Source organism: Sinocyclocheilus grahami, unplaced genomic scaffold (assembly GCF_001515645.1).
Source record: "Sinocyclocheilus grahami isolate Dianchi unplaced genomic scaffold, SAMN03320097.WGS_v1.1 scaffold68.1, whole genome shotgun sequence".
Taxonomy (NCBI): Eukaryota; Metazoa; Chordata; class Actinopteri; order Cypriniformes; family Cyprinidae; genus Sinocyclocheilus; species Sinocyclocheilus grahami.
The window spans coordinates 839,421-867,005 of NW_015505247.1; the positions used below are offsets into that span (position 1 = coordinate 839,421).

At 36.5% G+C, this 27,585-nt stretch overlaps 1 protein-coding gene across 10 annotated transcripts; it reads left to right on the forward strand.

Moving 5' to 3' along the window:
* Positions 1-1,990: 1,990 nt before the first annotated feature.
* On the forward strand, positions 1,991-27,392 carry LOC107585248 (dynactin subunit 1-like). Of its 10 annotated transcripts, none has more exons than XM_016272182.1 (32): positions 1,991-2,030; positions 7,758-8,009; positions 8,110-8,188; positions 8,282-8,313; positions 10,223-10,243; positions 13,326-13,343; positions 15,013-15,033; positions 15,173-15,346; positions 16,673-16,870; positions 16,959-17,163; positions 18,067-18,145; positions 18,234-18,393; positions 19,142-19,246; positions 19,328-19,519; positions 19,634-19,747; positions 20,632-20,784; positions 20,898-21,058; positions 21,245-21,413; positions 22,080-22,148; positions 22,231-22,443; positions 22,535-22,696; positions 23,332-23,463; positions 23,547-23,672; positions 23,765-23,907; positions 24,010-24,179; positions 24,292-24,303; positions 25,292-25,404; positions 25,499-25,567; positions 26,079-26,196; positions 26,269-26,342; positions 26,424-26,513; positions 26,590-27,392. In XM_016272182.1, exons 2-32 carry the CDS (start codon positions 7,782-7,784, stop codon positions 26,725-26,727), a joined length of 3,738 nt encoding a protein of 1,245 aa, XP_016127668.1. In that variant the 5' UTR covers positions 1,991-2,030; positions 7,758-7,781; the 3' UTR covers positions 26,728-27,392. The 10 variants fall into 10 exon arrangements, with proteins under 10 accessions (XP_016127668.1, XP_016127663.1, XP_016127664.1 ...); XM_016272177.1 differs by lacking the exon at positions 1,991-2,030 and adding an exon at positions 4,455-4,886; XM_016272178.1 differs by lacking the exons at positions 1,991-2,030; positions 26,079-26,196; positions 26,269-26,342; positions 26,424-26,513 and adding exons at positions 4,455-4,886; positions 25,758-25,831; positions 25,913-26,002 and having other exon boundaries at positions 25,499-25,685.
* The last annotated feature ends 193 nt before the right edge of the window (positions 27,393-27,585 follow it).

Sequence of the window (27,585 nt, forward strand, 5' to 3'; positions counted from 1 at the left end):
TGAAGAGAGTGGTGCTTTTCACCTCTATGGTCCAAACTGATGCTCATAAGCTGTATGAAAGCATCGGGTTTAAAAAGGAGGAGGAGTTTGTGTGGCCATCACCTCCTGCCAGGCGGATCAATTTCATGGTGTTTAAATATGCACACAGAAATGGTGGCGTCATGACATGCTAAAAACAACTGTAAAAAGTTGCATTTATCTGTCAAGATCCCTTTGGAGGAAAAACATTTGCCAAAAATGTTACATTTTATAGTCCCTCCTTCCGACAAGCGCAGTCTGCTCTGATTGGCCAGCTGACCCAGTGCATTGTGATTGGCCGAACACCGCAAGCACTCGTCGGAAATGTAAGGCCCCTTACCATAATCGCGAGCTTCAACTTTCAAAATAAATGTAAAGACAGAGCCCGAAAGGGGAACAGAGTCGCGTGACAGACACAGTGATGAAGCTGGTATGTGTTTGCAGTACACAAGTCACGGTTAAGACAGCTGACTCCACTGTGATGTGACCCCCTCTCTCTCTCCCTCTCTCTCTCTTGCTCTCTCTCTCTCTCACACACACACACACACACATTCTCTCTCTCTCTCTCTCTCTCGATCTCTCTCGCGCGCACACACACACACACTGTGCAAAACTCTGCATTTGAACAGTCAATAGCAAATACTTAAACTAATAACAAAACAGTAGCTGATTTAGAAGCGCCAGATCGTCATAGCAAAGTCAGAATTACCTCCTCTCATAGGTTCACTAAACGGTCATCCATAAAATGCATTGCTGTTCTGTTGTAAGTCATCTTAAAGATTCCTAAATGCATTTATTTTCGGAAGGCCAAATAAAGTGCTTTTGCTTTCGCCTAGAAACACAGCGTCTCCCTGACATGCTGCTTCAACACTAACTGTGGTTACTGGAACCACGCCTTCTTTCTTTGCGTGAACATTTGGGTGGCATTATGCTAATATTTCCACATAGTGAGGTAGATATGTGGGGGCGTGTTAGAACGAGCCGTTTTAGGGGGGCGTGGCAGAGTCTTAACTTTGATAAAGAATATCTCTTTGGTTTTGAGACTTTAGTCTTTGCAACTTCAGGGATCTTATCTATGCACAATCAGCTCGTAACACTCCAAAGAGAAAGGAAAACTTGAAATCGGATCATATGACCCCTTTAAGCATTAGAGGCACAAATCACATGTTTTGTTATAAGTTTATGTATGTATGATAAATTATCTAACAAATGTAACCTACCATGAAATATTCATTCAGTTCAAAGCTCATTCAACCCTATTACCCAACTTATAAGAAAAATGTTAATCAACACTACAAACCAAATTGATTTAGACTAAATTAACTACAAATCAATATTAAATTAATAGTGTACCCAAAAGTGAAAATTAGCTAAAAATGTCTGAAAACATTACAATAATCCACATTACTCCAGTCCAGTCCATTAATTAATGTCTAGTGAAGCAAAAAGCTGTTTTAATTAAACAAGTCAAAGCTTCACACAGTTGTTTCCGGCAAAAATACGAGTCCTCTGTGCATAATATTGCTTTCATTTGCAAACTCGCAAATTTTCACTCGACTTGGACTCGAGTAGTGGATTTACTTGTGGATTATTGTGATGCTTCTATCAATTTTTAATCAATATTATTTAATGCGGGTGAGTAAATTTTCATTTGTAGGTGAACTATTCGTTTAATTTAGACAATTAATTAGAGACAATTAATTAACTAGAGTCCTAGCTGTTCCTGTTGCAGGCAGGCTGCTTAATCAGGATTTTAAACTGTAGCTATTTAGATATGTCATCAATTTTGTCAAGCAACCTTATACTGAGGTTTCAGACTCTATTTTGTACCCTTTTCGAGGTAAGTGCCAAAACACCCCATAATCTCCCATTGTATCCGGTGAGTCGCGCGCGGGCGGTGTGTGTGTGTGACGTAACGCTCCTCAGGAAGTAGCTGTCACATCCAAATTGTAGGGGAGAAAAAAAAGAATACACACAGCACGCTTAGTAAGAACAGCATCAAAAACATCACGGTTTTTTCAAGTTCAAATGCATGGTTTGAATTAAAGTGCATGAAAGAACAGTTCAATGGCCTCACACCCTCCATTTCCCCCCGATTGTAGTTACTAATTCTCAGTTGAGGGATGTAACGGCTGTAGTGTAAATAGGTGGTGGCTGATCGATGAGAGGATTGATGGGCTGCTGGTGATGCGTTCAGCCTCCCCTTGAATTAATTGTTTTTACTATTTACTATATAGCATTTATCTAAATTACTGTAAAGACTGTATCATTCTGTAATATTTATTTTGTTATTTATTGATTCATGTGGGGGGAGGAAGCAGACGGACCAGGCTGGCAGGTGCATCATCAGTTGATCATCACTGCACAGGAATAAGCAAATGTGCATAATCACACTGCTTTCATAACTCTTGTATACAATAGGTAATTCATTAATTCATTTGTGCTCAGTGTCAATAAGGGTATCTCCAAAAAAAGATTATTTTATCTAATACCTTCAATAAATACGGATTTACAACAAATGAATCTGTATATAATTGTACAATTGTATATTATTTACATGTGAACAAATTGTGAAATGTTTACACATATATTTACTGTATATTACATTATATTATATTATGCATGTTTACTTAGCTATGTGAACAAATTATAGATACACACCCACCCACACACACATATATATATACGTATTTATTTATACATATATGTATATATACATTAGACACATTATTACAATAAAATATAATGGAAAGTCTCACACTAGTGTGAAGTGATAATTAAGCTAAAACAGCTTTTATAAGTGGACACTGCATGTTTTTCTTCTTATATTGTTATTCTGTTTATCCTCTCTGTTCCTATATTGTATTTTCTGCATTTCCTAGCATTCAAACCTTGAATGTGCCCTGTTGATTCCTTGCCTGATAGATTGTAACGCTGTGTATCACTGATACAGATGAGAGGCACTGTTTCATGAAGTGGTCAGAGGAGAGCAGCTGTCATTGAATGTCTGCTCAGACTGACCCACAGTTGCTTACTGGTTTTTGTGAGCACGATGTTTTCAGCTGTGCAACTGTCCCTTCTAACTGTATAACAGTGAACAGTGAGTGTGTAGCAAACATCAGCATTTGCTTTCTGTACAGAATGTATAATACAGAAATAAGCCCCGGGGATTCAGTGCTGTTGTAGTTTATAAAGAGTGTTAATCCTGTCATTGCGTATGTGTGTTTGTTTGTCAGTCTGTCAAAGCTGTGCGCACTTCTCCTCACTGAACTCACTCTTCATGTTCAGCTTCATATTGGAAGCTTCGTCACATTCAAATAGGCCTGGAGAGAAACAGAGAGGCTGAATCGAGAGCCAGTCTTAAAGAGACCTGCTGCCTTAAACATTGTCTTATATGCTAAGCATGTGAACATTTGTGTGTGAATGTTGTTTCTGAACAAAAACATTCTGGACCAGGGAACCACAGTAAAAAGAGTGTGGTTAAACCAGTGATCATCTCCGTACATGGCCTTTAGTAATCCAGTGATTAATATGTAAAGGTTTATGTACCGTCAGCTGGTTATTATCACAAATCCCAGCAGTGTAATCAGGACTCTCTTGTATCACCCTGAAGGTGTTTATATTTTGCAATAATGATGTACATTATTGCAAGTTTTACATTGTTACTTACCACATAAATAAATAAATGGACATAAATATTTATTTGAGTTTAAATTATTCTATTATGTGAGAATATCTGCCTGTTGTGATGCTCAGTTGTACAGTTTAGCGTCATTATTTAAGAATATTTTATAGCAAAATGTTGCCATTTTGCCATCAGTCAAATATTTCAGAGCTATATAACAATCATTGAACATAATTTGATAATAATAATTTAATATATAATCGAAATGCTAAAAAAATTAAACACAGTCACCTGTTTCAGTGCTGTAATAAACAACAATGCAATTTATTTAATGTCTGAAAGGGTCATAGAATATAACATGGCAAACAATATGTGTAAATAAATAACTTGATTATTTTTGTAACTGTGGGCTGATTTAATTTGCGTTTGACTACCATTTTAACTATAGCTATTAGCTGCACCAATGTTATTTAGTATTCATTTTATACTAGTATTAACTAGAATTAAGTTTTAGTGCTTTTGTCATTTTTTCACATTTTCCTATTTAGCTTCCTTTTTTTTAAATTTCAGCTTTAGTTAATAACAGTACTGAGCTGTTCTGTAAATTAAAATAATTTGGTCATCCTCTGTTATTAGGCCTTTATAGTACAGTATGTCTATGTGAGAAGACTGGGAGAAAGGCCTTTGTTGTTTTTTAATCACTCAGAGAGTACATTTACATGTTAATATAATTTTGATGAGTATGCAGTGGTGGAGGGCTTTAGGACCCAGTTCTGCTTCTTTTGCTCTCCTGCAGAAGGCAGCGCAGACATTAGCGCAGTTGCACTGCTCTCACACACTCACCTACCAACACAGATCAGTCAGACCGAATTACACACACACCTCTCACTCCAACTCAATCTAATGCTGGGATCCTTCTGACAGTTCACATGTTAGCGGGTTCATCTGAGCTCAGACATCCAGTAGGACCTCCTCTGGTGTCTTTCCCTGTGTCCCCTCTGGGGTTCAGTCTGTGCCTCTGCTGGAGCTGGACCAAAACGCACATCTCTGATACTCATCGTATGGACAAAGGCTTGAGTGATGAGAGTTAGGTGGAGATAGAGAAAGACAGACAGAGTGAAAGAGAGACAGTGGGTTGGGGGATTGAAAAGCCTGTGCTGGTTGCTGAAGCAAGGCAAGGAACCGTTGTCAACGGCGACGCAGGAGCAGCATGTCTCAGATGAAACGATACACTTACAGCAGGGTGAGTGACATACAGTGGACACACTTTCTGTTTCTGTCTGCCACCCTACATGTGAATACATGCTAATTTTTAATTGTATTAAAGTAGAATTAGTGTGTTGTGAGCAGTTGTGTTGTGTTATGTCAGGCGAGAGTCAGTCTTCTGGAATTTGTAAGGCTAAGCTTTTAGCTAAAATGCATTTGCTTGTGTAATAAATCCTACAATCAATTGCAGTGTGTTTTTGTATGTATAAGGCCGTTTTTACTGCAGGACAGTAATGATGCAATTTTTGACACAGTTGCTGAGTAACACAAAAAAATCAATGTGATACATTTTGATGTTCATTACTAGTTTTTCATACTAGTTTTGCTTTTTTCCCTTTATTCGATTGTCTTCACTGTATGTCATGTTATTTATGGACTAAAAGCGTTTTGTAAAATCATTTTAAATATGATTCTGTTAAAGGGTCCACCCAAAAATGAAAATTCTGTCATCATTTTCCCTCATGACTTTCCAAATCTGTACGACTTTCTTTGGACAAAAATGGAAGTCAATGGGAACCAATACTCTTTGGTTACCAACATTCTTCAAAATATTTTCTTGTGTGTTCTGCATTCAAAAGTCATACAGATTTGGAACAACAAGACGGTGAGTAAATGTTGACAAAATGTTCATTTTAGTGTGGATTATCCCTTTTAACTTGACTACAGCCCAAATCCTATTTTTAACAAACTGAATCAAAGCCTTTAGCTCAACATAAGTCTTATTTCAAACCCCGTTAAATGTAGTAATAACTCTGGCTAGGTCTCCAGACATAAATCTTACGCCCTTTTGCAGTATAAAACATTAGACAGCACTACTATGAACATAAAACACCAGCTTAAATGGACTGTTAGTGAATATAGTTATGCATCCCCACAAGGATAGTAAATCATATATATTATTGAGCAGCCAATAGCTCCACATGAGGAAAACAGATTAATAAACATATGGCAAATATGTCTTAATGGTAATCTAAAAATGCAAAAAGGTTTTTGTGAGGGTTAGTTTTAGGGTTAGAGGATTCAGTATAGTAGTTTAGTATAAAAAAATAAAAGTCAAGAAGTTAAAGTTCCCACCATGATAGAAAAACAAATGTATGAGTGTTTTTAATTATTCGTGTGAACTTATTCCCTGAAACTTTTTGTGGATTTTAAGAGCTCTTATAAGTCAAATATAAGTCTATATAAAATATCGACATGCTTTCACATTTATTTGAAAGCATATGGACAAAGATTTGATGGAGAACATATAATTCATTCAAAAACCTAAAGTACATCAGGCATTAGTAAGGCAAATCTCCTCAAAACATAGACACTTTATGTCTAGCACATGACTCACACATGGGAAAAGCTCTGCCATTTAAGCTTCAAGTTCGTAGGGAACTTAAAATTATTCAAATTCTTCGGTTTCACTTTTTTTTACAAGATCCATATCAATGAAGACATTCCTAAACCCATAGTTTTACTGTGGACTAACACAGTTAGTGACTTAATTCTGCTGAGTCACAAGTCAGTTTTCAGTAACTCCCCTGTCCTGCATGTGCGCATGACGTATTCTTCAGCTGAATTTAGAATTGGCCAGTAACTATCTCTGTAATGAATGAATATGTCACGCGTCAGTGAGCTGCAGCCAGTCTATGCACAGCTCTCTGTTTTTGAGTTGCAGGAGAGGTCACATCTATCACTTCTGTTCTCTTTCTATTGTTCCATTGTAACCTAATAATGTTCCCAACTCTTCAGAGCATTTAGAGTTTATATTAGAGTCAGCAAGAATAATAAATAACACTGCAGATATTATGCCTTATCTTGTTATCTTTATGTGACCAGTACTTATTTTTAGAATACAGTAAGTTTCAGAAATAAAACTCATTTTGGACCCCAGCCTCTGTGTGATTAGAGAGAATTTAAATGACTAAATGGAAGTGAAATGGAGCAGGTTTCTCAGGATCAGCTGGTGTGTGTGTGTGAGAGAGAGTGAGTTCCTGCACACTGTGACTGCAGGTAACAGTGATGTCTTCTGCAGTAAAGATTAGGGCTGCGTCACAAACTTTTTTACAGCCATGAGCTCTGGTCTGAGTGCTCCTAAATAACCCTCAATTGTCCTCTTAGACGTATAATCTGGAGGGCATGAGAGACTTGTTCAGAGACCTAATGAGGAGCCTGCAAATGGTTTCAACTCCCCCAGATTGTCTAGTCACAGTGTGGTTTTAAATTTATTCCACAAAATGTCTGAATGTCATTGCATTTGATAAATTATACAGTTGGTCCGAATCTGACTGGCTGAGTGGCATTGCAAATGTGCTGAAATACAGTGCAACATCACCGGCGTAATTGACTGTTTGAATCACTCCACTTGTCTGTGTTTGCGCGTTGTATGCTGTCCGAATTTTTCAGTGACTTTCTGCAAGCTGATTCACTCTTTCAGCATTGAATCATTCCAATTCATTCTTTCTGGAATGAAAGTAAGCTGCCTTTATTATTAGTCATTGAATCGTTCATTCAACCGATTTGTTCAAAAACACAGAATTAATCAGGATCAAACACATGAATATTGGTTCTGATTTGGCTTTGTTTGAATCTATTTTTGCTGGCAAAGTAAAAACAGAAAAAGCAACTGACAATATTGTGTATTAAATGTAATTGTTTAACTGTTCTAATAACTTAATATGGAAGTAATGTATTTTATTTATTTATTTAATCATTTAAATAAATGGCAATATCTATAAACAAAAAAGTATAGCTAAAGTGTCTAAATACTTTCTAGGGCCACTGTATGTCAAATCATAAACCTTTCATCAATCTACTATTTTCTTGATATAATCATTTAAGGGTTTTTCTCTCTTGTCCTCAGACCACCAGCAGCGGCAGCAGCAGGATGAGTTCAGATGGAGGTGGGCGGCCTATTAAGGTGAGCTCTCTGGTTGAGGTCATTGGTAAAGGTCATCGAGGCAGCGTGGCATATATTGGAAACACCCTCTTTGCCTCTGGAAAATGGGTGGGCGTCATTCTAGAGGAACCTAAAGGCAAGAACGATGGCACTGTGCAGGGTAAACGATATTTCACCTGTCAGGAGAACCATGGGATATTTGTACGCCAATCACAGGTACTCCCATGTATGCTTGCTCATACAAACACTGAGAGGTGAAAACATGTACATGTTCTTCTGTTGAGTTCTTAGAAACTCTAAAAAAACTCTCTTGCAGATTCAGCTAGTAGACGATGGGGCCGACACGACATCTCCTGACACACCTGAAGCTGCCACCTCCAAAATGCTGAAGCGGGGTAGGCAAACAGTTTTAGGCACATATCTGCTTGCAGCCATATTTTGTTTCTCATGAAATTGTAATGATCTCATTTTATTTTTTATTTTCTCAGAGATAATTGAAGGTCCAAAGTCAAACAAAGTGGTGAGTGAGGAAAGGGGTTTCAACATAACGAATATGTTCTTGCATTGGTACTTGTGCACCGTGTTCCTGTGAGACTGTGTGCATATTCATGACTTTTTTTCCCTATACAAACACAAGTGGCCTTTTGAAGAGGTCTTTAGTCTCGCTTAGCAAGACTTTTGCAGCTTATTCTGGCCAAGAACCACCCACTCAGACAGGAAAGGTCAGTCTGACCAATCTCAAAAAAGCCACCAATAATAGTTTGATTTTTAAAATGCCACGTATAGGGACGAGTTTATCTGAAATTGTTGATACCACAATGATAGACTGTTCTGTCACTGGCTGTATACTGAACACACCAGAGAATCTATCAGAAATGTGTGCAATTAGAATTTCTGAATAAATACATAATATTATTTAAAGCAAAGCATAATACTCAGTTCTTGTAGTGAATATGTAGTTTACTTGCTAGTGAATGGCTCAAAAGAAACTCTGAATTTCTTTGGTAAATAAAATTGATGCCAGTATTCTAGAAAGTGTTGGCATATCCTATTATTATTTCTTCCTTGGAGGTTCATTGTTGTCACTTAAATTTGCAGGGCATAGGAACAAGTTTTTAATGCATTGGACCCTTGAGCCCATTGTGTAGGCTCTTAGTGACAGTCAATCAAATTAGAGCTGTCTATTTCAGCTATCTCTTCCCATGTTTGTGTGTAATATACATTGGACAGTCTGTGCTTGGACTGTGAGTATGTCCTCTAAGGCTACTTCACATTAAAAGTATTGCGTATTACCTCTCCTTTCCAGCAGAGGGGGATATAGTAACACTCTCTGGCCATGATACTGCTCATCCTGTATCTGTGTCTGTAAAAGTGAACCATGTTTCTGATTCCCTTCTGATTTCACCTCTTACATTAATTTAATAAGCATGTATTTGCACTTTGTAAATCCTCCCAACCAAAAAATACATACTATATTGCATGAACACACATGTAGTCTTCTCTTGTCCCTTGTGAAAAAGAAGTGTGCATAATTGTATTGAATGTGCACTTGTAGTGTAAAAAAAAAAACCTGTACTTGCAGGTAATACACTAGTCCACCTAAGTGTACTTAAAGAGAGTACACTTTCATGACTATATTTCTTAACACACTTAAGTACACATAAAAGGTGCATTTGGTAGATTTACTTAATCATTATATTTTAATACTCTTTTGTCATGCTTTAAAGAAATACACTTATTTTGTTGGGTTGACTAACATACTAAAACACATTAAGCACAACGGTAGTGTGTTATTTGATATTACATTTAAAGATTATACATTTTAAACGTACTAAATTTCAACTTCATCATTACAGATGTGTAATTACAAATATATTTTAATACACGTCATGCAAGTTTCAGTAGAAACAACATTAAAGTATATTTTAGTTTACCATAAGTGCTTGTCAGTACATTCAGTGGTACACTTTAACCATAATTCAAAGACAAAATAAGTAATAATTATGAAATTACACAATCCAACTTAAATGGGTCAAAAACACTATTAAGTTGCATTTAATATAAATATAATACATCTTCATTTAATTGTAAAAAAACAAGCAATTAGGTGTCTGAAAACGTTACATTCAGTTTGCACTTAAATATTTTATTTCTGCAATAAGTAATTTTTTTTTTAAATATGCTAAAGTGTGCTTATTTTTCACAAGGGATCCTAAATCTACACTCACTAATACAAACATGCATGAGCACAAACTGTTTTTGTCACAGGCATTTTATAAAGTCTCTGTCTAAGATGCAAAAAGATTATCGCACTGTTTATGTGGGAGTCTTGGTGTGTTTGTATGTGAGAGACATTCAAGCTCATTACAAACACACTGACTGATCAAACTTTAATCTGTCACCTCTTCCTCCTCCGTCTGAATGTGCAGCGAGGAACCAAACCCAAAAAGGTGCTGCATGTTTCTCTAACCTCTGTTTCCATAGCAATGGCAATATTGAACAGCTCTGCTGCATGGCATCACACAAACAGCACATTACCTGTGTGTGTGTGTGTGTGTGTTTGTGTTCATCAGGAGTGTTTGTTTCTATATTGTTTCTGTTAATTTTATGTACATGTATTCATGTGTTCTAGTGCTTTGCTAGCTGGATGGCAGTGCTCTTTGATGAATATTGGGTATTATGAATTAGCATGCGGAGTATGATGTGTTTATGTGTATGAGACAGTCTTAGTGAACCTGTGAGTGAAAGAGATTTGACTTTACAGTATATAGTGCTTTTAGTCTGTTTGGTGTTCCCCATTACTTTGTTACTGAGTTGTAAAAAGTGGTCAGTGTGATTTTAATTAATATGCATTATTTTATAAATTCTTAAAGGATGCACATTTCTTTCTTTATGTGAAGGCTGCACATGTACATGGATCATAGTCATTTATCTCATAAATTGGCGGTAAAGATAGATATGAAAGTCAATTTGAATCACTACATATTTATCTTTGTTCATCCTCACTTATATACATTTCAAAACAAATATTAACAGTAGTATTTTCTATGGATATACAATTAATAAAAAAAAAAAGGCTGAGACCACATAGGCAATCTGAGCTTCAAACTGTAATTTACACCTAGAAATAAACAAAGTTTTAGAATTTTGAAGGCAAATAAATATGATGTAAAATGTATAAGAATGTAAGACTGTGTATAAGAATATGAATGATGATGCAGTATTTTTACATCACTAAATTATGGTAAATTTGAGGGGGAAAAAAATCTTGTACAAGTTTGTGTGGGACTATGACATAAGACTATGACTATGTTTGATGAAAGACTGAGCGTTTCTTTCCCCCTGAGACAAACCTGGTACTGCAGCCTGGCTTGGCATTAGATGTCTTGTCATTAGATCACCACTGAAATATTGGACTTGAAAGCTGTGTGTGCGCATCCCAGCATTTTCTTCTAAATGTCAGTGCTTGGGGTAATGCTATTTAGGAGGTTTGCTAGTTCAGGCTGTCAGTATGAATTGTTTGGCGCTCTTGCCCTGAGGTTGAAAGTATAAATGGGCATTAATGGAGAAGAAGACCTGTGTTTAACTGTCTTAAAACCTTGATTCCTTTCACATCAGAAAACAGTGGTAACATAAATAAATTTAGCATGAATTTGATCATAGAAACAAAGATTGGTCAATGGGTTTATTTGTTTACGCCATAACAGTGTGTTAAGCTTTTACTAGCGGCTTTTTACACATTTTAATACATTAGTACAAGTTAATTCATCTTAACCCATGGATTAATCCATGGTGTTGAAATCACAATCCAAAATTATAACTAAAACAACATAAAAAATGTGAAAACATTTTACCTTTAAGGGGTACAACGTCTTGTCACTGGTGCAGTGCACCCTCGACCCTCAGAAAGAACTAAAACTTTTTTACCACTACAAAGTTCATAGTAGCACCCTGAGGGTATATTACTTCTCTAAAGTACTAATATGTATCTATTGGGGGTAGATAAGGTACAAAGTTGTAAGTTACAAAGCTACCCAGAGACAAGTTGTTGTACTACTAAAGCCCTAAATAATGTTTTAGCATCATATATTTTTCGTGTCATATTTCCATCATATATTTTTCCTAAACAATATCATTATATTTGTAAAAAGTTTGGTGGCTTTAATTTTTTTTATATAATAGCATTATATATTTTTTAAATGTTAGTATTACGTTTAAAAAAATAGCGTATTTAAAAACTTTAACACTATCTATCTATCTATCTATCTATCTATCTATCTATCTTAAAGTTTTTAAATATAATGCTATTTTTTCAAATGTATCGCAAGTACAGTGATTAAATAAATGAAAAACAGTATGAAAAATAGTTTATGTCTCATTCAAAATGTTGTGACAATTACATGATTGTATGAAATATGAAATGTTAACTGTTAATTAGTTCTAAGTACAAAGTCACTAATAATATAAATGCAGGCCACTGATATGACAAATTAAGACTCGTATAGAAACAGTGAAGGTTCAGGATTATTTTTCACGTTTGCTCATCCCTCTCTCTGTTTTCTACTACACATCACTTTTCTCTCTTGCAGAGCTGTAATGTGATATATCAATCTGTCTCCATCCCTCCCCACTCTGTGCTTTAATGGATCCTCAAATAACGATGCACCTGCTTTTACAAACCGCAGTAATGCATTTAAAATATACAGAAACACATTTCTTAAAATGCTTTATAAAGAATTAGGGGTAACTCTTTACAATAAGGTCCCATTAGTTAATGTTAACTAACATTAACTGACAATGTTTTTGGGTGTACATACACATATGAGTTAAATTTGTGTCTAGATATATTATAAGTTTAAACTATAAGTTGCTTAAAAATGCTCGGCCTGCACTCAAACACAGACATGTTCCTGACTGGAGAGCCCATAGAGATACTTATGGAGTGTTGCTAGGATACAGGCCAGACTCCCATCAGTCCCTCCCTCTTTCCGCCTTTGTTCCAGCCTGTCTCTCTCTCCGTCTCTCTGTCTGGAGGGAGGGGTGGATGCAGTGATGTAATGTGCTTGCTAGGCAGCAGTTGGCACAGCAGAGCAGCACTGAGAGCTTATGAGTGGAAAGAGCAAGAGAGCCAGAGATGGATGCAGACAGAGAGAGGCGGCTACTGTTTGGCAGAGCCTAAAGGACAGCATTATAATCAGAGAAGTGTTTGGAAAGGGGCTCGGTTCGGTTCCTGTTGAAGAAAAAGGATTTAATCACTGTAGATCAAGAAAGGAGCGTCATTTCAGCTGCAGCAGAGACGACCTGCAACATCGTCGCTGTGTGTGTGTGTGTGTGTGTCTGGCTAGCACTTGCCAACTGCTGTATGAGTGTGTTTGTGGCTTTGCTGTGGGCTTGGCCTGCTCTCATCTCGATCTGCTGTTAATGTGACTCAATCCTTCTTCCTGCTCTTTTTCTGCACCTGGTGTGTGTGTGTGTGTATGTGTGTGCACCTGTTTGTGTCTTTCCTCTTCAATCGTCAAAATGATGAGACAGGCACCTACGACTCGTAAGGTATAAAAGATTGTTTACTACTTCTGTGGCATGCAAAATGCTCAGTTGTTTATTGTCTAACTAGTGTGTTTGTGTGATTTTGGAGATAATTTTATTTTTGTTCTTTACTGGTTGTTGGTATGTCAGTGCATGTAATAGGTTGTTTCTTGTTGTTAGTGTTTTATTAATTGCTAAAAGGTATATTTTAAGTCAGTTGTCTGAGTGATTAGTACATTTTGTTCTCTTGATAGATGACTATAACTAAAATGATCTGATGATGTACAGTGACCACAAGAAGTATTTAACATAAAAATGTTGGAATGTTTTTGAATTTTAATACAGAATATCAAAACTTGGAATTTATTTTTAAATGAATAAAGCTTAAACATAATTAACAAGCAGTTTGTTCTGAATTCATATGATAAAACAATAGGCATATTGTACAAAATTATAATTATTTGGACACTTTCTGGTTAGTGGATCATATTCATAGTTGAAGTAATGCACTACACATGCAGTTACTCTGATAGGACACTGTGAACATTATTTGTGAAAAAAACAGATGCCACTTAGATTTTTCTTTTTTCCAGTGGAATGAAATTCATAAGTTTGACTTTTAGGGCCAACTGAAATAAATTAACTTTTCCACGACATTCTAATTTATTGAGATGCACCTGTATATACACTACTGTTCATTCATTCAAATTTGTTGTCAGTAAGATTTTTTTTTTCTTTGAAAGAAATTAATACTTTGATTCAGCAAAGGCACACTCAATTTACTAAAATTAACAGTAAAGACATAACACTTTATAAAAATTATTTCAAATAAATACTGTCCATTTGAACTCTCTATTAATCAAAGAAAAAATGAAAAAAATGCATCATCGTTTCCACCAAAATATTAAGCATCAATTTTCAACATTGATAATAATAATAGAAAAACTGTTTCTTCAGCTGCAAATCAGCATATTATATTTCTGAAGTATCATGTGACATTGAAGACTGAAATAATGATGCTGAATACATTAAAAATAAATTAAATTAAATTAAAATGTAATAATATTTCATAATATAACTGTTCTTATTGTGTTTATCAAAAAGTAAATGCAGCCTTGGTGAGTATAGTAAACTTCTTTTAAAAACATTAACAAATCTTACTGAGCCCAAACTTTTATATGATAGTGTAACTTATGTAACTGACGTATAGATTCAGAATATTTTACAATGATGTGTATGTGTTTGCCATAAAATGTATGTACAACAGGTTTATAACAATTACATGATCTCTACAAAAATAAAACATATGCTGACCATCAGTGTGTGTATGTGTGCATGCATGTATGTAAACGAGTGTACTTGTTTGACCCAGTTGGTGCCAGGCACTCTGCTTTGCAGGCAGACAGATAGTGCCATAGAGAGGGTTAGTGTTTGACTCTTTATGTGCTGAAAGAACATTTTTGATGTTAAACACACAAGAAGAGCTTATTATGTGATCGAAAAAAATGGTGAAGGTGGTTTATTGAGGTTCACACAGATGGTTTTGGAGTTCTCATTTAACGCATGTGGCTTTTTTCTGTTACTAATCTTTACGATATATGTGCTTTCTTCCGTTTTTCCTTGATTCTCTGTTCTTCATCTGTCTTCTGACCCGTGGTGGTTATATATCTGTGTACGTTTGTCTTCTCCTCAGACCACCACCAGAAGGCCCAAGGTGAGCTCAATCCTGCATGTCACATCTGTGTGCGCTTGTGTTTGCTAAATAATCTCAAAGAAAGTTTGTGGTTGACGTGATTCATTTGAGAGTTTTTGATATCAGTGGAGCTTTAGGGATCTCTGCATGTGTCTTTCAGCAAACGCGGGCTGGAGTGGGGGTGAAGGTGGGCTCAAGATCAGCTTCTGCTGGAGAGATGAGCAGCAGTGAACCCAGCACACCTGCCCAAACACCACTGGCTGCTCCAGTTATACCTTCGCCTGTGGGAACACTGCTTTCGCCTGGGGCTCCTCCCATCCCGGGACCCAGCAAGGTCAGATGCTTAAAGTCACACATGGTTACAGACACAAATATAACCACTACTTTTGTTCTGTTTATTTTTAAGCTAGAATGTTACACAGTATTCACTTTTGCATCAATTGCACTGTGAAAATGTCTGTTTTTAGGTCGTCAAGGTTACAGATGTTATGAAAAACTATTGACCTGTTTTCTAATCATAAATGGATGTTTCTTTAACTCTGGGTGCATTTACAGTACCGTTCAAAGGTTTAGGGTTGGTAAGATTTTTTTTATGTTTTTGAAAGAAGTTATTTATGCTCACCAAGTCTGCTTTTATTTGATCAAAAGTACAGTAAACACAATAATATTGTGAAATACCATCTAAATGTAAATTAGGTTTTATTTGAATATATTTTATTATTAATGTTGAAAACAGTTATATCATTTTATAATATATAAGATCCAAATAAAACAACATATATATAATAAAAATATGTAATGCAGAAACTGTGATTCCTGTGAAACTTTGTGATACTTTGTTAAATAGAAAGTTCCAAAGAACAGCATTATTATTATTTTTTACCTTATAAATGACTTTACTGTCACTTTTGATCAATTTAATGGATCTTTACTGAAGGAAATTGTTAATTTCTTTAAAAAAACAAATCAAAAAACATTTGAACAGTAGTGTATGACCCAGGGGTTGATTTTTATTAGCAAACTTGATTGAACTTGTTTTTTTCCCCAGTTATTATTATTATTTACCCTTGTCCTAGGCCCAGATTTCAATCCTAAAAATATGAAAGTCAATCATAAAAATATAAACTATTACACTGTTCAAAATTATACGAAATAATGGTAAAACTAAATATGACTTGTGAACTGAATATTTTTTATTGTATCTCATTTCCAATAAAGCTGTCATTTTACCAAATTATGAAAAAGTGAAAATATTAATTGTGTGAATATAGGATACATAAAAAAGTTGGCTATTAGATTTTTTATTGTTTTCATCATCTTCAAATGCTATTAAACCAAATACATACTTGAGATGTGATGGAAATGAATAAAAAATCACTTGTGATGTACAGTATGTATGTTCACATTGATTGTAGACAAATGGAATATATTAGTTACTAGTAAGAGTGAAAAATGTTGGTGACTTTTGTTTTCTACAAGTCCACAGTGCCAAAAGTGCACGTAGTTGAAGGAACACCCAAATCGTTTAGATTAGGTTCTGAACAACTGAGCAACAAAAACCACAACATGACTTTTCTCTGACATTCATGTAAATGTGAGAGGTCTTCTTGAGTCTCTTACAGCGACTGCACTCTGCGTGCATGCATTCACTCTCTTGCAGGAAGAGGAGTCACTGCGTGCCCAGGTGAAGGATCTGGAGGAGAAGCTGGAGACGCTGAAGATGAAGAGGACAGAGGACAAGGCAAAGCTGAAGGAGCTTGAGAAGCACAAGATTCAGCTGGAGCAGCTGCAGGAGTGGAAGAGTAAGATGCAGGAACAACAAAATGAACTGCAGAAACAACTCAAGGAGGCCAAGAGGGTATCAAGTATACATTTACTGCAGAGGAATGTGTCATGATATGTGTCAGAGTGTGGATAATGAAAGTGGCTGGTATCCTATTATGTAGGAATCTAAGGAAGCTCTTGAAGCTAAAGACCGCTACATGGAAGAGATGGCAGATACAGCAGATGCCATTGAGATGGCCACACTGGATAAGGAAATGGCTGAAGAGAGGGCCGAGTCACTGCAACTGGAGGCTGACGCTCTAAAAGAGAGAGTGGAGGAGCTGACCATGGACTTGGAGATACTCAAACATGAGATAGAGGAAAAAGGTACAAACACACCTAAACATTTGCTACTGTTCAGAAGTTTGGGGGCAGGTGTGTTGGCAAAGCTAAATTTTCAGCAGCCAGTCTCCAGTCTTCAGTGTCATTATAAGAAAGCTCAATAATGACAGAAATAGAAAGAATGAATAAATAGAAAGTTCAGCGTTTATGTGAAACAGAAATCGTTTGTAACATTATAAATGTATTTATGGTCACTTTTGAGCAATTGAATATGTCCTTGAGGATTTAAAGTATTAAATTCTTTCCTGACTCTAAAATTTTGTACGTTGGTTTACAGCACATACAGCGGCATGCGAAAGTTTGGGAACCCCTTGCAGAATCTGTAAAAATGTGAATAATTTTAACAAAATAAGAGAGATCATACAAAATGCATGTTGTTTTTTATTTAGTACTGTCCTGAGTAAGATATTTTACATAAATATGTTTACATTTAGTCCACAAGAAAAAAAAAAGCTGAAATTATTAAAATGACCCCATTCAAAAATTTGGGAATCCTTGGTTCTCAATACTGTGTGTGGTTACCTGGATGATCCACGACTGTTTTTTTGTTTTGTGATGGTTGTCATCAGATGGTTCACTGATTCTCCAGAAGGAAACACGATGCATTAAGAGCCGGGGGGTGAAAACTTTTTGAGTTTGAAGATCAAGGTAAATTGTACTTAATTTGTCTTCCGGGAAACATGCAAGTATCTTCTGTTGCTTCCAAAGGGCAGTACTAAATGGAAAAAAATGATATTTCAACAAAATAATAAAAATTTGGACATCTTCATCCTGTTCAAAAGTTTTCACCTTTTGGGGTTCCCAAACTTTCACATGCCACTGTATACGTTTCAGTACTCATCAGTGATCACAATATGTGCTTATTAATCTATAAAAACTGGCCTGCAGGATCAGATGGAGCAGCATCTAGTTACCATGTGAGGCAGTTAGAGGAGCAGAATGCTCGACTGAAGGAGGCTTTGGTGAGGTCAGTCTGTAATGAGTCTCATGGTTTACATCAGTGTTATTTGATTGTGCTCTGTAAAGATCATAATATCAATTGCTCTGTGCATTAGGATGCGTGACTTGTCTGCATCAGAGAAACAAGAGCATGCAAAGCAACAGAAACTAATGGAGGAGAAGAATTTTGAGCTGGATGCCCTGAGATCCCAGAAAGAGAAACTACAGGAGGAAATGAAGATGTCTGAGAAAACGATTGATGAGCTCAAAGAACAAGTGAGTCGGGCCACTATTAAAAATGAGAGATGTAGTGAGAGTTTATTGTATCTCTTTGAGTTCAAGAGATAAATAATATTATAAAAATAATATTTTATATAAATTTATAATAAGTATTATAATATTGTATATGAATATTATGATAATATAATATAATATGTATAATAATATAATATATATTATTATAGCATGATGAGCTATATTATAACTATTTTTATTTATTTATTTATTTTTGCAACACCTGGTAATCTAGTAACATTCATTAGTAGTTTAAAATGAATTCAAACAGCTGAAGTAACATTTGATCAGGGTAAGTTCCCCCTGCAAAAAAGTACTGTGGTGAAATCATGGTACAGTTATGGTAACATATGATAATATCACCGACCTTTTCTATATGTACCATGGTACTGAATGAATATCATAATAAAATGCTATCAATCATAAAATACTATGGTACTTCAAACTATTTCAAATAATGCCATGTTTTTTACATTGCACATTTAAAGGAAAAATTATTCAAATGAAATGTTTTAAATGTACATTTTAAAATGAAATTAATTGTTATTATTGTTTAATTATTATTAAAATGTAATATATTTAAATGTGATATAAAAATATATATAAAATTATTGTCATTGTTTAATGTCTAATAAAACTGCGTAATACCATGATACTTTTTGGAGCTATATGTCAATGCGCTAAGGGTGTGTGCAAATGATCACTATGTGTGTTCTTGTGTGTGTGTCAGGTGGATGCTGCTCTCGGGGCGGAGGAGATGGTGGAGATGTTGACGGATCGTAATCTAGACCTGGAGGAGAAAGTACGGGAGCTCAGAGAAACTGTCACAGATCTGGTGAGTGTTTGAAGAGTTTGTGTAGAAGTGTATACCGTGATGTAACAGTATACTGAGGTTTGTGTGTATGTGCTGACGTAGGAAGCCATCAATGAGATGAATGATGAGCTGCAGGAGAACGCCAGAGAGACGGAGCTGGAGTTGAGAGAGCAGTTGGATCTGAGTGCTGCCAGCATCAGGGAGGTGGAGAAGCGAGTGGAGGCAGCACAAGAAACAGTGGCAGACTACCAGCAGACCATCCAGAAATACAGAGAGCTCACCGCACACCTGCAGGTGCTGCTGTGCTTCACAACATACAAACCTCAACACATTAGTACGGCTTAAAATGCAGACCTCACAAATCACATGGGTCACGTACATTACATCGTTTGTGTGTGTGTGGAACAGGAGGTGAACAGGGAGCTGATGAGCCAACAGGAAGCCAGCACTGAGCAGCAGCAACAGCCTGCAGAGATCTTCGATTTCAAGATCAAATTTGTGGAAACCAAAGCTTACGCCAAGGTGAATCCAGTGAAATCCAATGAAACCGTGGTGTTTATGTAGTCCAGTGATTTTTATTAAAGAGTTTGTTTGAACGGATTCAATTCACAAACTAATTCATGATTTTTGTTTTCATTCATTTCTTTAATGAATCAATGATTGGTGAATCAGTTTGAATTGAACAAAGGAGTTATTGGTTTGAATTACGAACTGAATTGTCAGATTATTCATTTCTTCACTGAACTGCAGGATATTATGTTGAACTCAAAATGAGCCAGAGGTTTACAGCTGACTGGTTATTCATATGACACTATTTAGCTGAGTAGCAATAAAATATAGATATATTACCGTTTAAAGGTTTGGGGACTGCAAGATTGTTTTAAAAAAAATTAATACAATGTTACAAAAGATTTCTACTTCAAGTAAATGTTTTTTACTTCGTTTTTTTTACTGAATAGATGCTGTTGTTTTTTTTACTTTACTTTCAACAAAGAATCCTGAAAAATGTTTTACAGTTTATGCAAAAATATTAAGAAGCAGAATTAGAATAATTTCTAAATGACTGGGGTAATGGCTGTAAATTCAGCTTTGCCCTCGCAGGAAAAAAATGACATTGTAAAATATTTTACAAAGGAAAACCATTGTTTGAAATTGCAACAGTATTTCACAATATACTTGTTTTTACTGTATTTTGGATCAAAAGCATTAAACATTCTTTCAAAAGCATAAAAAAATCTTACCAACCCCAAACTTTTTTGTATACCCAAAAAACAAAAACAAATGACTAGTACTTATATTTAAGAACTAGTTATTGTTTGTTGTGTTGTTAGGGGATGGGTGCCTTCTGCTGGTAAAAAAAGGCAATATGTGTCTTTCATAGAAAATGTATGTGTTTGTAATTCTAGGCCATAGAAATGGAGCTGCGTAAAATGGAGGTAGTTCAGGCAAACAGACAGGTGTCACTGCTGATTTCCTTCATGCCTGACTCCTTCCTGAAACACGGAGGAGACCATGACTCTATCCTGACTCTACTGCTCATCCCACGACTCGTCTGCAAGGTGACATTTCTGAATATACATTTGAGCGCTAATTACTAAACCATGGTCATTCCAACCTGCTATGTGCTTTTTTGTGAGTGTTGGTTGAATGTGTTTGTGTATGTATGCTGCAGGCAGAGCTGATCAGTAAACAGGCCCAGGAGAAGTTTGAGTTGACTGAGACGTGCTCTCAGAAGGCTGGCATTAGAGGAGCGGTCGGAGAGCAGCTGAGCTTTGCTGCTGGACTCATCTATTCTCTCACACTGCTACAGGCAACACTGCACAAATATGAACAGTAAGTTTACCTAAACTTACAAACACTTTCTAACATCCTCAAGAGCATTTAAGTCCTCATGACATATGTTAATGAATGGCTTTATTTTTCTGTGTTGACATATTTCCTGTTGAAGCAGTAAGTTGGGTAAAACAGCTCAAATGGCTTGTTGTTTTTTTAAGATGTCTCTTTATCTCTCATGCGCAGTGCTCTGAGTCAGTGCAGTGTGGACGTGTACAAGCGTGTGGGTTCTCTGTACTCTGAGATGAGCGTTCATGAGCGATCCCTGGATTTCCTCATAGACCTGTTGTACAAAGACCTGCTGGATGAAACCGTCAATGTGGAACCTCTTACCAAAGCTATTAAATACTATCAGGTAGCGTAATGCCATTTTGTAGCACTTGCATTGCAGAACTGTAATAATATTCCATATATATATATACTGTATATATATATATTCTTATTTTTTATTATTCTACTCCACAGTTCTATAATTAATTCACAGTAATTCAGACTTATGCTCACCAAGACTATAGGAATAATGTTGTGAAATGTTATGACAATTGAATTACAATTGAAGATTAAAATGTGATTTATTCCTGTGAAGCTGAATTTTCAGCAGCCATTACTTCAGTCTTCAGTGTCACATGATCCTTCAAAAATCCTTCTAATATGCTGATTAGCTGTGCATTTCTTCTTATCATCAGTGTTCAAATGAACAGCATTTATTTGTAATATTTATTTATTTGTAATTTTATAAATGTTAATGCTACTTTTGATCAATTGAACATGCTGCTGAATCAAAATTTCTTTTAAAACGTAAAATGTTAATGACCCCAAATTGAACGGTAGTACATTCTCATACCTATCTAACGGAAAAAAAGATGTTCACTCAGTATCATGACTGCAGCAAAGCATTTACAGACCAAAGCTTGAAACCTAAACTTACTTAGTGAACTACTATTTGTCTTTCAAGCACTGGTGTTGTCTTCCGAATCTATAAATCAAGTTATTTATTGACATGCATTTCTCTGTGTTGTAGCACCTTTACAGCATTCATCTCGCTGAACAGCCTGAGGACTGTACTGTGCAGCTAGCAGACCACATCAAAGTAAGCAACTCACTTAGACAAACACAAAGAGAGAGACCCGGATCGCTACACATACCTTTAACATATCTTCATGTCTCTTTAGTTCACCCAGAGTGCTCTGGACTGTATGGCAGTGGAGGTGGGGCGTCTGAGGGCCTTCATGCAGACAGGACAGGATGAGGAAGCATTTTGTGTGCTGCTGAAGGATCTGGACACTTCCTGTAGTGACATACGACAGTTCTGCAAGAAGATCCGTCGGCGCATGCCAGGCACAGATGCACCCGGCATCCCAGCTGCCCTCAGATTTGGAACCCAGGTGATGTGCTTCCAAATCTCATTCATATTATCTATACATTAAATTGTATATAAATCTAAGCCTTCTGTTGATGAGGTCTATGTGTGTGTAGGTGTGTGAGACCCTGGCAGAGAGCAGAAGGCAGCTGGCCTGGGTGAATGCAGTGCTTCAGGAAGTGGCAGCGGCAGCCGCTCAGCTCATCGCCCCTCTCAGCGAACATGAGGGACTTCCAGCCCTCAAACTGGAAGACATGGCCTTTAAAGCTGCTGAACAGGTATACAGTATTTTGGTGAATCTTGAGAAAACGTGTCTGGGTCACCACAAAAATAAAATATAAAATAACATAATATGTCATAATATATAATAATAACATAATATGGTCAGTAATACAGTGGAAACTGTAACATTTTGAAATATTATTACAATTTTAAATAACTGTTTTCTATTTTAATATAGTGTAATTTGTATAATGTAATGTAATTTATTCCTGTGATGGCAAAGCTGAATTTTCAGCATCATTACTCCAGTCTTCAGTATCACATGAGAAATCCTTCAGAAATTATTCTCATATGCTGAATTGCTGCTCAAGTAACATTTCTTATTATTATCAGTGTTGAAAACAATTGTGCTGCTTAATATTTTAGGAAACTGTGATAAGTTTTATTTTTCAGGATTTTTGATGAATAGAAAGTAAACATGTTAATTATTAATTAATTATTAAGCACATAACCATAATACGTTTGGACATTTTACTTTTTTAAGCATTTCTCATTGCAAGCAAAATATACATAGTTTTTAATACATTTGTATTAAAATCAGCATGAACTAAATATAATATAATAATATAATATAATATAATAGCAAATGGGGATGTAATGCTATCTGTTTTTTTTTCTTCTTTTTTCTCAGATCTATGGGTCACAGGGCATAAACCCTCAAGAGTGTCTGCGCCAGTCATGCAGTGTTGTCATTGCAACCATGAACAAGATGGCTACCGCTATGCAGGAGGGAGAATATGACTCTGAAAGACCACAGAATGGAGTAAGTCTGTGCTCAGTCTGCCTCTCTAACACTATGGCTATGAATCTTTGTGCTTGTGTCTCAGTATGTATGTATTGTTGTAGATATCTGCTGTGGATGTCCGAGCAGCAGCACTAAGGGCAGAAATCACTGATGCTGAAGGACTCGGCCTCAAACTTGAAGACAGAGAAACTGTCATCAAAGAGCTGAAGAAATCCCTTAAAATAAAGGTAGAAGCACTCATACTCAGCGTTAAGAGTCGCAAGATATCAAAAGTTTGAAATAATGTGAAAATGGTGAGTGAAAAGGCTCTTGTTTATAGGGAGAGGAACTAAGTGAGGCCAATGTGCGTCTCAGTTTACTGGAGAAAAAGCTGGACAGCGCGTCTAAAGATGCGGATGAGCGAGTGGAGAAGATCCAGATGGTCCTAGATGAGACAGTTTCGCTCCTGAAAAAGAAGGAAAAGTAAGGGATGACATAGAGGGTTGTTGCACATAACTCCTAATGTGTGTCTTAATGTCCCAGTATAGTGATAGAGGCATTTAATGTGGCTGTTATAATCCGTAGGGAGTTTGAGGAGACCATGGATGCTCTCCAGGCTGACATAGACCAACTAGAAGCAGAGAAAGTAGAGCTTAAGCAGAGAATCATCAACCAATCAAAGATGACCATGGAGGGCCTGAGAGGAAGTCAAGCCTCTGGCATTGCCTCCATTGTGACTTGTGGCATCACTGCTGGTAAGAGAAACATAAGGGAACCAGTTTAACTTGAACACTACGTTAAAATATCTTTCTTAAGTCTTCATTTTAAATGGTCTAACATGTCTCCCATTGTTTGTATTCCTTTTAGAAGAACAAAAAGGTAATTATTTTGTCAGTGTAATATTTAAATATCTCCGGTCTCTTTTTCTCCCACTCATGGTCTGTCTGTGTGCTGCATGTGTGCTTGAAAGTGATTCTTACTTATGTTACTAGATATTAGCATTTTTAGTTTTTGTTTCACAAAGATTTTGTCATGTTTCCCTTTCATAAGTTGCATGTACTGTAATCAAGAGCCATGCAATAAGTGACTTGATTCTGATTGGTCAATCATGACATTCCTCTCTTTAATATATTTAAGTAGTATTCAACAATGTAGTTTCCTTCCTCATAGCTTCCTACATGTTATTTCATGTCTGCCATAAAACTCTGTGGATTCTTTCTTCTCATCTAATATAATATGTAGCCATCTAATAAGTATGATAATGTACAGTCAATACATTAAAGCAAAAAATTATCATTCAAAAATCCTTAAATCCTAATCACTTTGTTGGGTTTGTTTTATAATGTGCATTATCACTTACATATATACCTTGTAAGTCAATGTAATATTTGAAATCTCAATTACTGCAGCTGTTTTATTATAATCTCCATGTAGTGAAGTATTAAGGAAATCCTTTATAATCCACCTAAGATGCTTCCTTTGAAATATCAGTGATATAATGCTATAATAAACACTACCGAAACGTGTCAAACATTTGGGGTTAGTAAGATTTTTTAATGTTTTTGAGAGATCCTTAACATGACTGCATTTATTTAATACAGTAAAAACAGTAATATTGTGGAATATTATCTTGCAGAATAAAAGTATAAACTTAAAAAAAATGAAAAATAAAAACTTACTGACCCCAAACTTTTAAACCATGGTGTATATATTTGTAAATATTTTAGAAAAATATATGAATTGTCTCTGTGTTTGTTGACATCAGTGTTCATTTCATTGACGAATAATTTCAAATCAAGCAAATCAAAATGTGCTGTCAAAATTAACACTGGTTAACATGCAGTAATTTGTTCTGTGTTTGTTAAAGGTGTGTGTGCGGCTGCTGGAGTGCAAGTGATAGATTCTCCACTGCTGACTCAGCAGATTGAAGCTCAGCGACTCAGTTTAAAGCACCTAAAGAACGAGAACAACAGACTAAAGGTCTCTCCTACTGCTTCACAAGCACATTTCCCCAATGCAGGCACTGAGGATTTTTTCTCACTTTTGTTTTTGTGTGTGTCTGTGTGGGCCGCAGGCAGAAAGGATGCGTGCTCAGCTGGCATCTCTTCCTCCTCTGAACGTGCCAAAGCTGGGCTGGCGAGAGGGCTGCAGGCCTGAGGTGCTGTCTAGCGCCCTCTACCGCAAAACAGACCAACTTCTGGATACTCTCCTCCAGATGAGTGCCAATGTGAAAGTGGTGGACATTACTGGGAAATCTCCAGGTCTGTCAAATCAGGTCTGATTTCTGTTGTTTATACAGTAATTACTTTACAGTGTTTGTGTTTCATTAACAGTGAGTCCCAGTGCGCAGCTCCTAGAGCAAACAGCAAGACTGCAGTCGCTCAGTGACACTCTCGATAGGCTTAAGGTAAACCACAAATGCTTCAAAATCAAACAGTCATCATTAACATGTCTCCTGCACTTATTTAAGCAACTTCTTTCTTTGAAGGATGAAGTTGCTGAGCATGTAGTGACTCATAAGCCTGGTGCTCAAGTCTCGTCTGATTTCGCCACTTTTCCCTGCACTGCCTTTGTTAAGGTCAGACAAATACACAACATTTTCCCACATTGTCTGGGTCTGTATTAACCCCTCATTCAAGCTGGGCTGGCGAGAGGGCTGCAGGCCTGAGGTGCTGTCTAGCGCCCTCTACCGCAAAACAGACCAACTTCTGGATACTCTCCTCCAGATGAGTGCCAATGTGAAAGTGGTGGACATTACTGGGAAATCTCCAGGTCTGTCAAATCAGGACTGATTTCTGTTGTTTATACAGTAATTACTTTACAGTGTTTGTGTTTCATTAACAGTGAGTCCCAGTGCGCAGCTCCTAGAGCAAACAGCAAGACTGCAGTCACTCAGTGACACTCTCGATAGGCTTAAGGTAAACCACAAATGCTTCAAAATCAAACAGTCATCATTAACATGTCTCCTGCACTTATTTAAGCAACTTCTTTCCTTGAAGGATGAAGTTGCTGAGCATGTAGTGACTCATAGGCCTGGTGCTCAAGTCTCGTCTGATTTCGCCACTTTTCCCTGCACTACCTTTGTTAAGGTCAGACAAATACACAACATTTTCCCACATTGTCTGGGTCTGTATTAACCCCTCATTCTTCTTCCTCTGCTCTCAGGCAAAGGAGGAGAAGAAAGGAGATGCTGTGTTGGTTGGTCGTGTGATGATGCCTTGCGCGCGAGGACAGGAACAGGTGCATCGTCTGGTGCTTTCAAAGACACAATTACAAAGAGTTCATCGCCTTCTCCAGACTTAAAATAACCCCAAAAAACCAAACTTGCTCACATTCAGTCTTCAAAACATACATTGAAACAACAGATATAATGGAGAATGGATCTAGGGCCACAAACCAAGAACAATAAACACAATAAATGCTTCATTTTGACAAGCCCACACAAGTCAAGCATTTGGAATGCTTTGAATGTGATGATATCTACCACAGCAAAATCTGTAAAATGATACAAAAAGGCTACAGATTTGAAACGTGAGACATGCTGAGGACGTTTTAACAATTAGACTTTATTAACATGGCATGAAATGGATGATTCGGCATGATCCCTACTGCTTTATATCTGCGTCCATTTAATACCTTTCATTCTCTTCCTGATTTGGATTCCCATTGATCCATGTTTACAAGTGTTTACCTAAAAGGATTACAGTTCAAATAGTTTATGTTTAATTAGTGGTGCTTCCTAAGTGATTAGATTTAAAATTTTCAACTGATGGACAATAAAACAGGAAAAATTACCAATAAAATGGAAGTAGAGATCCGAACCATATGATTTGACCAGGAAACAACCACCCGAACACTCTGGCAACCACCTAGCAATTACATCGCAACATACTAAAGAACCATTTAAAATCTTATAGCATCTCCCAACTACCTGAAAGACCCTATCATTGTGGCATCAAGTTCTACATGCACAAGCATCGCTTACATTATTCTCATAAAACGTAAAAATCTTGTTGGTCATTTAAATGTGCGTTCTCATTTGTGGTTGTTCAGCGAATTTTCATGGGCGAAATCCAGTCATTTCAACTGGGAATCCACCCGATTAGAAATTTTGCAAGAGGGCAAAAGATTTCCCCATTCATGTTGGCCACGTGGATTCAC